The sequence below is a fragment of the Drosophila hydei genome, unplaced genomic scaffold, assembly GCF_003285905.1.
Source record: "Drosophila hydei strain 15085-1641.00,03,60 unplaced genomic scaffold, DhydRS2 tig00000001-arrow-pilon, whole genome shotgun sequence".
Lineage (NCBI taxonomy): Eukaryota > Metazoa > Arthropoda > Insecta > Diptera > Drosophilidae > Drosophila > Drosophila hydei.
The window spans coordinates 1,519,767-1,531,878 of NW_022045643.1; the positions used below are offsets into that span (position 1 = coordinate 1,519,767).

The following is a 12,112-nucleotide window of genomic DNA, read 5'->3' on the forward strand; positions in this document are numbered from 1 at the left end:
GGCAAACAGATTTGTCATGCTCTATCAGAGTGGAACTCTCTTGAACCTTCTATCAGATATGGCAGGCAATAATTATTGTTAATAATATTGTACATGCTATACATATATATGTATATGTATGATTATATATGACTTTTGCTTGGCTTGGGTTATTTATAACAAGGTGTTTGGAAGGCTGGCCTGGTTTCGGTTGGTAAATCAACGTCTATGATTAGAGCTTAATACCATCTTGATAGGTGGCAGCGGCAAATTGATAAATCAAATATTTTTACTATAACAGCAGGCATCGGGCATCGGGCTTATCTAGGAAAAAGCAATTTGGCAATCTACATGAAATCGTACGCTAATCAAACGCCCGCGCGACTGGGTATTTCCGTGCGCGTTTTTAAACGCGCCCAAAACGCGCTCAACTTCCAAATTCCAAACTTTTGAAGTTTTCAAGCTTCAGCTTCAGCTTTTGGATCTTCACCGCATTCACGCAGATGTTTACCCATTAGCGTTTTGGGCGACTAAAATGTTTGCGCTGCGGCGTCGCCTTCGTGAATGTCTGTCTGCCTGCCCCCCCTCTCGATGGGGGGCGGGGCTTGCTGTCGGTGCGCAGCATAAAATCATTTTCTCTAAGCATTTTTGGCACTTTATTTACCTTTGAATTATTGCAAATGTAAGTACTACGCCGAGTCGTAAGCGTAAGTGCGGTAGCTGACTGTGTGGACAATATGATTGTGGAGCTGGCAAGCCAACCACAGCGCTTGAGGCTTGCCACTGGCGCCATACTGTCCCACCCGCAAAAATTCATTGAAATTCTCTTTTAATGGAGATTAATGCGCCAAGAGGCGCCCCTGCTGCTGCTGTTGACTTTGCTAAATGTTTTTCGAAAACAAAAAACTACTCACATTCATATATATTTATTCAGTTTTTATTGTTATTTTGCATTGTCTTCTTTGACAGTCGGCTAATTAGGAACGTGGGAACGAGCTTGAGTTGGCGTTGACTACGTGGCGTATGCGTAACTAACAATGGCAGAGATTCGGGAATCTTTTAATAATATATATAATATATATATATATATTACTTGAATAATTTTATTAAATATTATGTTATTTTCTATATCAATATACTTTGCTTACAGATTGATAATTTGAACTTGGGAGCATGAAAATGAAGAGATTGTTTTATGATAATAAATGAAAAATTTGTGGAAATTAGTTTTTTATAAATTTTAACATAGCTATTTGGATTTAAAAAAAATTTAAGGAACTTTTATAAATTTTCAATATTACATTAAATTAAGTCAATATTACTTAAATCTGAATTAATTTTTTAAAATTGTTTAAAGACATTTCGGATGCAAATAAATATTTTTTAAAAATTTCTTAATTTCTTTAGCTAAACAAATTCTGTTGAAGTTATAGTAATTAAATTCTAGCCCAAATTAGCAAAAGTGTGATTCGTTCAAGCAAGAGATTTTTATACTCAGATTTCTCTATAATAAACTAAAACCAGAAATTCAATTGTTCTTTATATTATAAATGTTTAATCCAAATTCTTAGAGCTAATGGAGCCTAATAGATCTATAATAAACTCATAGATTAAGACTCCATCCAATCAGAATAACTTCCACTGCAAACGCAGTACAGCAATCACAGCTGCGCGCAGCTCTAGCTCTATAAGACTTTAAGGAATAGATTATTTCAACTTCTTATCAAAATACTTACGCTTCAAAGATTTCCCTTAAGAGTTGCATTGGGCAATCGCTGCTTAAGCTTTGCACCCACTACCAATTCTAGTTTGTTCCCATTGCTGTAAAGCCACTTCAGAGACCACAAATCTAGCAATACATCTATAAGCCACATATATATGGGTAACTTGCCCAAAATAAAACGATTAACAAAGAATTTGAGCGAGGGCTATGAGCTCGAATATTTCACATTTATGAGCGAATCAATCAATTTCAATGCAATTTCAATTAGAGTGCCACAAAATAGAGAAGCGATAAGGCAGCGTCTATAGCCAATCAAACTGGTCATAAAACATATTCGGCATATATATGTATGTATATATATAAGTATATTGCCTATGGGCTCTTTCCAATTTTTGTTTGTATCAATAAACAATTTTAATATTTTTTAATTAGGAAAACATGTTGATTATATAAATTAAATCGCAGACTGCGATTAGATTACGGCTCGAGTGACACAACGACGCTTAAAGTGCAATTTAAACGGCTTTAAACAAATTTCTATAATTTCATTCCAATACTCCGTAATGCTATCTGCGTGTGGGATTGGCTGCTGGTGCTTTGAATTAATTGAAAATTGATTACGGCCAGAGGAAATGACGATAAGCGGACGGACTAGCTAGCTGGCTAACTGTCGAATAGGCTCATCGATAAGCAGCCGGCCAACGGGGTTTTAATAATTGAAATTTAATCCATCATAATAGACGTCAAAGACGATTGAACTGAATGACCAAGAACTCAACAATGATAAGCCAAAGGAGAAATACAGAATAAACACGTAAGAGTCGGGCGTGAACGACTAGAAGATACCCAAAGCAGATACCGACAAAGCCCATAACTCTACTGGGTCAAAGAAATGGGAAATTTGATATATATAAACTGTGTATTTATTATAGAACAAAATTGATTTCTATTACTTCAGACAACAAGTTAAGCTTCAAAAACAAAGCGAAAATATGGATATTTTAAGACAAAGATATTTTGAAGCTGGGCTAAGCAATCTGGAAAAACTATTCAACTTATTGTAGCTAGGGTATTCATGATTATATATTTAAAATTTCATGTCTCCAGCTTTTGTAGTTCTCGAGCTTATTACATTCTTAAGGATATATTAAGCGCCTCAGCTTGTCTCACTAATCAACCAATATAACGCCACTATTTATCCGACACATATCTTTTCTTAATAACAACATACCTTTTTTTCACATTTCTAATGGGTATAGCAACAGATAATAAATTATGAACACATTGGGAAAGATAAACAAGGCCTAACCGAAAAAAAATTAAATATTGATATCTTAAATTTGTGGCACAGGCAGTTAGCCAGGACACGAGCAACTGCTGCAGCAGCAGCAACAGCAGCGCCGTCATCATTATCTGGCAATTGAATTTACAAAACAAATAATTACAAAAATGCAGCACAAATACTTGTATATATATAAGAAAATATGTGACTCGAGTCGCAACCTCGTACAGCTCACATGTTGTGTATCTGATCAAATACGGAATACAAATCAAAATGCGATTTTCAAGCAGCCAAAAGGTGGCCTTATCTGTAAACTGTTTATATATACCTTAGCGACTGTCGTGTGCGACTCGCCTCGCCTCGACTCGACTCGAGCTCGAGCTGCGACCTGGCGCTTTAAGGAAGTGTGCGACGAAAGGTTAAAAAACTCTTGCTGCAACAACAACAACAGCAACATCGACGTTAACCGGCAGCAAAATGTATCTGAGCAAACAAACTGCCGTGCATTGCTACACATTTTCTTCCACTATCCGCAGTGGTTGAGTGGTTGGTGTGGTTGTATAGTTGTTGACTGGCTGGCTGGCTGGCTGGCTGGCTGGCTGGCTTGGTTCATTGGTTCGCTGACTGACGGCTGATGGTTTTCAATGGCATCGAATTTGTTTACGCTGCGCCTAATGAGCCAACTTTATTTGTGCAGCGCAGCAAGACGCGACCGCAGCTCTTAGAGCTGCACAAGATATCTGCAGCTCAAGATAAAGATACAGATACAATTACACCTTTTCGACATACATATATACAAACTGAGAGATAAAATATGCCCAGATACACTCAAGAGAGTGCAATGATTAAGTAGTTAAGTTGTATGAAAAGTTAAAGCTCAAATTGAGACTGAAATCTCAAAAGAGAAAGATCCATGCAGTCATATTCATAGTTATTCATTCATTCATACATTCATTTACTCATTCAATCATGCATTCATGCATGTATTCATTCATTCATTCATATATTCATTCATTCATACATTCATAATTCATTCATACATTGTTTTACTCATTCATTTATACATTCATTCCCTCATTCATTCATACATTCACTGATTCATTCATGCATTCATTTAATTATTCATTCACTCATTCACTGATTCATTCATGCATTCATTCACTCATTCATTCATTCACTCATTCAAGCATTCTCTCATTCATTCATACATTCATTTACTCATACATTCACTCATTCATTCATGCATTAATTTTATTATTCATTCACTCATTCACTGATTCATTCATGCATTCATTAATCATGCATTCATTCATTCATTCATTCACTCATTCATACATTCGTTTACTCTTTCATTCATAAATTCATCTGTGTTTGGTAATAGGGAATTTCTTAGTCCACCCGTTACAGCACATGATAAAACCTCACCTCATAACTGTTTTAATCCATGCCAAGCAGGGCAGACCCCTAGGTAGATTGGCATTAATTTGCAATCGCTTAGCAATCGCTTTCCACTTACCCTTTCGATTTCCTCTGTAAATCAGCCGTTGCCTTACGTCGCATGGCTTATCGTCATTCTGCGCTTTAATTCACACCCAAATTTCGTTTGACGTTGGCTTTAGCTTTATTATCAATAAAGTCAAATGAAATAAATCTCATAATTCCGTAATACCTGTGGGCCACTGTCCTGTCGTATATAATATATATTAATAAATAAATAAAAATCAATAAAACTCATTTATCAGTTTTTAATAAGTTTGCTCTGTATGAAAGCCCCAGCAACAACAACAACCAGCAAATCAATTCGCTCACTTAATGAAAAAAACACAACTCAATTATAAACTTTATCGAGAATGTTTTGGAAGGGGAAGTGAAAAAATAATAAAAAAGGCAGACAAATGCGCATACGTTAAAAGTATTTTTCAATGTTGAAAATGAATTAAAATTTAATGTCAATAAATGAAATTTACTTTATTATTGCCATCGTTCTGGTTTTTGAGATATGCGCTCTTCCAAAGTCTATATTGATATAATTTGTAATGCTAAAGATAAAATGTATATATATAAATATATCGAGAGTAGAGTTTATATATAGATAATAATATGTGAGCAGCGGAAGTGGAATGCGCTATAGATTGCTGCTTAATAATACACAGCTCTTTAGACATATATTAAATATATGGGTAGCTTTTCAAGAGCTAATCAAAATCTATAAAAACGGAAGTCCAGATAAGGCACAAGTTGGAATTTATAACTTAAAATATTGATATATTCAAAAGAACTTGGCAGGTGATATTGTTTTACTGGGATGCAGCTGACTGCCGAATACTCGTTCACTGTTCGAAAACAGCCGAAATTTATTTTAAAATCAATATAGTCAGGAGGTTAGCAGGCTAGCAGGTCGAACTGACAAATTCATAATATATTTTATTTCGAATTTTTATTTCTCTTAAAATTAGTTTTGAGTCAGTTGGCGATCTAAGGAGATTGAGTAGAGTCTATTATATATATTTATTAATATATCATATATTATATATATTAATGCCAACCAACCCAAGTACAATCTGGAGGCAGCTTTGTTTGTCTCTACACTCAATAAAATTCCATTAATCAAAGTTGCGCCTCAGTTTGCATTGTAAATGGTAAAAAAAAACAGGGAAAGAAAATAAATAAATAAAAAAAATAATATGAACTGCAGGCAGATAATTATTTTTTATTTTATCTGCATATAGATTGACTGTGAGTGAACGCAACTCGGTCAACATAATTAGCCAATGCTTAAATATGCAGCAAATACAGCGTGACTGCAACTGCAACTGCAATGTGTATCTGTATCCGCAACTGCAACTGCAACTGTAACGGTATTTGTATCTCAGCGGTGACAGCTTATATCAGCGCTGAGTTGTAAAAATTATTTATTGATAACGCAATTTAATGCCAATTATTTGTACATAAATATTTGTTTAATTATCAATTGCATGTTGCGCTCAATTGATGTGGGCGTCGGCTGTGGGCCGTGGGCTGTGGGTGGGGCATCATCAATGAGGCGCGTGATTAATCGACATGGCGGTACTGCGCATTGTTTTCTAAAATGTTTGCAAAATCTTGTCAAATTTGTTGGCCAAACAAATCGTTTGGCTTTAAAGTGCCTTCCAACCCGGGGCCAACCCCCTGCGCTTAGGTAACCCTTAAAGAGCACAACCCTTAAAGATCGAACAACTCCCGGCTACACTAATGATCTCTGAAGTTCTTGTCAATTGTGCAGTGATACGATTGACAAGGGTTGTCTAGAGAGCTAGCCCCTGGGATGGTCTTTGATACGCCCCCCTCTCTGCGCGGCGCTGCTCTGCTCTGTCCCACGACCGCAAGCTAAATTGCTGCAGCATATGCGACAATTTTCTTATATTTGCTATATAATGCCTGATTAGAGATGTGCTAATAGCACTAAAACTTCAGTACGTGTTGAGGGGAAGACAAATTGCGCCTTGAGCTAGAAAAATGTCACTCAAATTGGAATTTCTTCTAAAATCAAAAGTAAATCAAGCGCTAAAACAAAGACAGAGTCTTACATGTACCCAAATTTATGCTACGTAAGCTCTGTCAGCTGCAGCATCTATCTCCCTCTCTCTCTCTCTCTCTCTCTCTCTCTTGTTTGTTATATAACATCAACTATTGTGGAACAACAGCAATCATAGTGCTGGCCAGCAGCCAGCAAGACAACTCCCCTTGTGCGCTGGCTGTAAATGTTAGTTAAATGCACGTGGATGAGTAGATAAATATCGTATAATGAAAATAAAATAGGGAAAGGGCTAACAACAACAATAGCAGCCGAATGGAGGAAAACAAGCAGCTAGAACAACAGCAATCAGTCGCAATCCACGTTGCAGTCATCGCACTAATTTGGAGCTAGTTTTTGGGTTCCATTTCGGAATCGTGTTGGCCAAGTACGTGGCCAAAGAAAATACACTTTAGCACGTTTCTTGTTAGCCAACAGTTTTCTAGCTGCCCCTCATACATGGATGGCATGATATAGTTCTTACCCACACACACACACACAAACATTTCTCGCAATACAATAAATATATATGTATGTATGTGAACTGTTTTCAACTGGAGTTCCTTGTGGCAGCTGCATCGTTCATTGTTTATTTTGGCATAGGTGAATAGTTCAAATTAAGGCGCAGACATTAGATGAACAACAAAAGTGGGGATAGAACAAAGAGTTGAGCTGGAGTTGGGGCAAAAGTGGAGTTTATATCAGTTTAGAGAGATGAGAAGTTGGGCAGCACTTGGAGCATTGTAACTGTTTCTAAACAATGTGTAATAAGGATATGAAAGTTGTGTAGATAGAGGGAAAAATGGAAAAACTTAGAAAAAAGAAATAAAGGAAATAATATTTAAATATTAAATTAAAATTAAATTAATTTAAAAAAATAATAATATCAAATAACTCTGCTCTTTAATCTTTTTATAATATCGTATGAAGAAACTCTCGCATATCCTCATTCATCAACAAATACTAAAACCTATAAAAAAGGCATAAATATAGGAAAAGACAACCGTTAAACAAACTTCTCCTATCCTATGCTAGCAGCTTTAATAAAAAATGCATTAGGTGGACATTAGCTGTTGGTAGCAAAATGTCGGGCAAGCAAGTTATAAAAAGTCAATGCGAAACGATGATAGGAATCATTTATATCACTTATTGTGCGACCAGCGATTTGAGTGGTCATAACAATTGAATATCAATGAGCCAAACTCGAGGGACATTATCGATTTACGTACTTAAAGCGTGGATTTAACTGGAATTTCAAGCCTCCGAAAAATGAATTTCAGTCAAGGCGAGTCGACTATCTGCCTTCTTAATTGCTGCTCTAATGATGTGCCAGGCTAACCAGACAAAGACAGAGCCGCCTCCCAAGTTGATTATGAAGTCGAGGTAGCCCCGAACCATACCCAGACCCAGACCCAGCCTGCTGTAGAACTGGCTCAACACTCCATAATGATGGCAATTATAGCTCGTTTTTCCAACAATTTATATGAAATTTTGCAGCCAGGAGCGCCAAATGAACTGACCACGCCCACCAGCTGACACGCACACGTACATACTACACACGACATTTTTTCCGGTGCCAGCAAATAGTAACGCCCAGCGCATAGTGCTAGCTCGCTTGCACTCGCACAAGTGTGAGCGAGTTGGCATACGCTGAGCGCCTCCATCTTGAAAGCGTGCTACGAAAAGAGAGCGAACGTTGTGCGAGTGAGAGTGAGAAAGATAATGTTGGAGAGAGCACATGGAAGTGAGCGAAGTAGGTGCTAACTAGTATTTGGTGGTGGGCAATTATCAGGCAATGCGACTATGCACAGTAAGAAAAAGTTTAGTTAATACTTTCTTCTTGAGCTATTTCAAATGTTTTGTTTAGCAAATAGAATATAAGGTATGCACAAGCAACTGAAATTAAGTATATGTGTAAAAATATATATAAAATATACTAACAAAGGGTAAAAAAATTTAAATTATTTATATAGTTATATTTTTGGCCAAAATCGTAATAATATTTTGATAATCTATAATTTATATTACATAATATTATAAATATGTAGTGTTTTAACTGTTTAAGAAACTCATAAGTAATTGCGCTCAGTGCACAAAAGATTGCCGCAAGGCACTTCTCTCATTGCGTAGTTGTCAACCCACCCTCCAAAACGACTGCTCTCTCGCTCAAACACACACACTCGCACTTGTATGTACATTGACGATTCGGTCTTCGGCACAGCCCAATCACTGCGATATGCGACTCTATATGACACGGGCACGGGCCGGCGTTGAGCACAGTCGTTGATTAGCGCTCGTCGCGTCGAGTTCGCAGTCACAGTCAGAATTTCGAACGCGCGCTTTGACGCATAAACGGAAACGAATCGTACGCATACGCCAAGTGTTGCAAACTGTGCTTTGTTAGAAAAATATAAAGCCGAACAAATATAAAACAATACAAATAACAATAATAAAATAAAAGCAAGTAGCAAAAGTGTTAGTAAGTCGCGCGCGCAGACAAAGCATGTCCAGTGCACAAGTGTCACAGCCGCCGCCGCCCACCACGCAGCAGCCGTCGCCTCAGCAGCAGCAGACGCCGCATATTAGCCAGCTGCTTATTAGTCACATAGCCGCCGCACAGCAACGTGCAACCACAACACCACCCGCCGCCGCTGCCGTCGTCGTCGATTACGATCAGTGCAGCAACAATTCGTCGCCCAGATCAAGCGGCAGCCACAGTCCAACTACCGCTGCAGCTGCATCTAGCCCCACGCACTCCTCAGCCACTACAAGTAGCCCACACAGTGCCTACGCACCCATACATAGTCCAGCGGCGGCACAAGACAACGCTGCGGAACAACAACAGCAACAGCAGCAACAATCCCAGCTCTCGGCAACTGCACCCGCCATGCCGTTGCTAGTGGCACCTATTCCCATGGCCTGTCAGGGCATTGGGCCACCTCCCACGCATCATCCACACGCACATGCACCACATCCGCGCCTCTATGTCGAAGGCGGCTTTCCGCCACATCATGTGCCACATCCCGCCTTGGTCAATGGCGCCTATCCGCTGCCCCGTTTGCCCCTAGCTACAGTTATGCTGCCCGCCAATGCGCCAGCCACAGCAGCTACACAATTGCCACCGGCAGCGCCCATACCCATTGCCAGCTGCTCTCCGCCCGCAACGACAGCGCTACAGCAGGCTCAGCCCAAGAAATCCTTCTGCATCGATGCATTGCTCGCCAAGAATCAGCATCAAGGCGTCGATAGACCGCCTCCAACAGCCGCCGATATGATTGCGGACGATCATCGTTTGGCGGCGTTGCACTATGCTCGAGATCAGGCGGAGCTGAATCATGCCTTTGTGGCAGCATCGAATGCAGCTGCGGCAGCCGCTGCCGCCGGCATCAGCGAGCAGGAGGCGCTGCAGCGGATACGCGAGTCGCGGGAATATGATTCACCCAGTCCCGACGGCATGTCCAGGTGGGTTTTTAATGTCATTTTTTTAATATTTAAAGTGTTTGAAAAGAGTTTTAAGTTGAATTTGAAGTAAGAGTTTGTTGGTATAGAAATTGTTGGTGCTTTGGGGCAATTAGATCGGCTAGGTATTCCGAAACTAAAGTTGCCTTTATAGAGTATTAAATTTACAAGTTAGAACTGTTTGTCATAGAAAAGAGAATAAGCTTTAGAAAGTTTAAAGTCAGAAGTTATGATATAAGATTTTTTTCCTTAGCTTCGTGCACTTTGAAGTCAGTCAAACAGATCAATAGATGAATAGATCCTATCAGCCTACGCTATACACTATACAATATCGTGTATATATTTGTCAATGAATTGGAAACTTCATTTGACTTGGCTTCTACTTCTAACTCGATCTCTGCTAATTTATTATTCAAATTATTTGGCAATTCTGCATGCGATTTCAATTAAATATACCTTAAAGCTGACGCGCAGGCCAGGTGTTTCGGTAGCTGGCGGGCAAATCCAACAAAATGCCAACAGCGAATGCCAACAATGCTTTTGGGCTTTAAAGCGGCTTTGTTAGCACTCGACAACATGGCCGAAAAGCCAAACCAAGCTGGTCACGTTGGCTTCATTATTATTGCGATTACGTATACGCCATATGCGGGTGTCTGAGTGTGTGTGTGTGTGTGTGTGTGTGTGGGGTAAAGTAAACAAATTATATATATTTTTTTAATTGTCGCGTAACTTGTTTATTGTAAAGCTTTGATAATTGTGCAGTTTACAGGGTGTCTAAACATTGAACTCTACTTTGTATCTTTTGCCGCTGCAGATCTGAATCTCCCAGCTCATCGCATCGCTCCAGTCCGCCCATCAGTCCCGGCTGCGAGGATCAGCAGCCACAGCCCGCGCATCATACACACCATTTGGGCATGCGTATGTCCGACTTGCATGATGAGTTCAAGAAGCCCATCCCGCCACACAGTCCGATCAGGCCGCAGGACTTTCCACTCTATGCGGGCGGACATCCCTATCAGCTGTTGGCACCAGGTGGTTCGGCCTTTCACCGACCACTCGATCCGTCCGGCAAGCCCATACCCGTAAGCATTGCTAACTGCGCGAACCGCATTGAAATTTATGCTAACTTGAAGTTCGGTTTGTTCTTCTTCTTCTTTACCTTTGCAGATACCCATGGGCCACAATTTCATGCCTTCGCAGCTGCAGTTTGAGTTCTTGGCACGCGCTGGCATGCTGCATCATCGCATACCCGAGCTGGCCGCCTATCCGCATCATGCGATACTGGGCAAGACGCGACGTCCACGCACCGCCTTCACCTCCCAGCAGCTGCTCGAGCTGGAGAAGCAGTTCAAGCAGAACAAATACTTGTCGCGGCCCAAACGCTTCGAGGTGGCCAGCGGCCTGATGCTGTCCGAGACGCAGGTGAAGATCTGGTTCCAGAATCGACGCATGAAATGGAAACGCTCCAAAAAGGCGCAGCAGGAGGCCAAGGAGCGAGCCAAGGCGCAGCAGCAGCAGCAACAGCAGAGCACAGCCAGTGCGAGCAGCGCGAGTTAGTTTCACCCGGAGCCATAGCAAAGCCATTTCTAGTCAGGCACTTGGAACAACCGTCCACCTGGTGAGACACCCTGTATGCGAACAGCCCAACAAACAACATGCAACACCAAAAGAGAGAAAAACATTTCATGAGATTGCGCAAAATTAGCTACGCAATTAGTTGAAATTATTTTGGTCATTGTTGTTGTTGTTGTTGTTGCTTTGATTTTTGTTGTGGGAATTGGCAACAGCAACAAAACGCACTGTGTGATATATGTAAACCAGAAATATATATATAAAGATATATATATAAATTAAACACTGCTACATAAAAGTATTTGAAAAGCCCCACCCCCGCCCCCTCCTACTGTACATACACTAAATAAACAATCTATCAATTAATTTAAATTACCTTTAAAATAATACAAATATATATATATATTAAATGAGATTAGTTTAGTTCAGTTTAGTTGAGTTTAGTTTGTATATGGCCACGATCTTGTTTCTTATGTAATTCTGTGTAAATAATTGTAATTATGTAATTTTAAACAACAAATATTGTCGCCAGCTGCGACGGCGC

At 39.8% G+C, this 12,112-nt stretch overlaps 1 protein-coding gene across 1 annotated transcript; it reads left to right on the plus strand.

Moving 5' to 3' along the window:
* Positions 1–8,831: 8,831 nt before the first annotated feature.
* On the plus strand, positions 8,832–11,906 carry LOC111603055 (homeotic protein empty spiracles). Its single transcript, XM_023320512.2, has 3 exons — positions 8,832–9,999; positions 10,811–11,078; positions 11,164–11,906. Exons 1-3 carry the CDS (start codon positions 9,041–9,043, stop codon positions 11,551–11,553), a joined length of 1,617 nt encoding a protein of 538 aa, XP_023176280.2. The 5' UTR covers positions 8,832–9,040; the 3' UTR covers positions 11,554–11,906.
* The last annotated feature ends 206 nt before the right edge of the window (positions 11,907–12,112 follow it).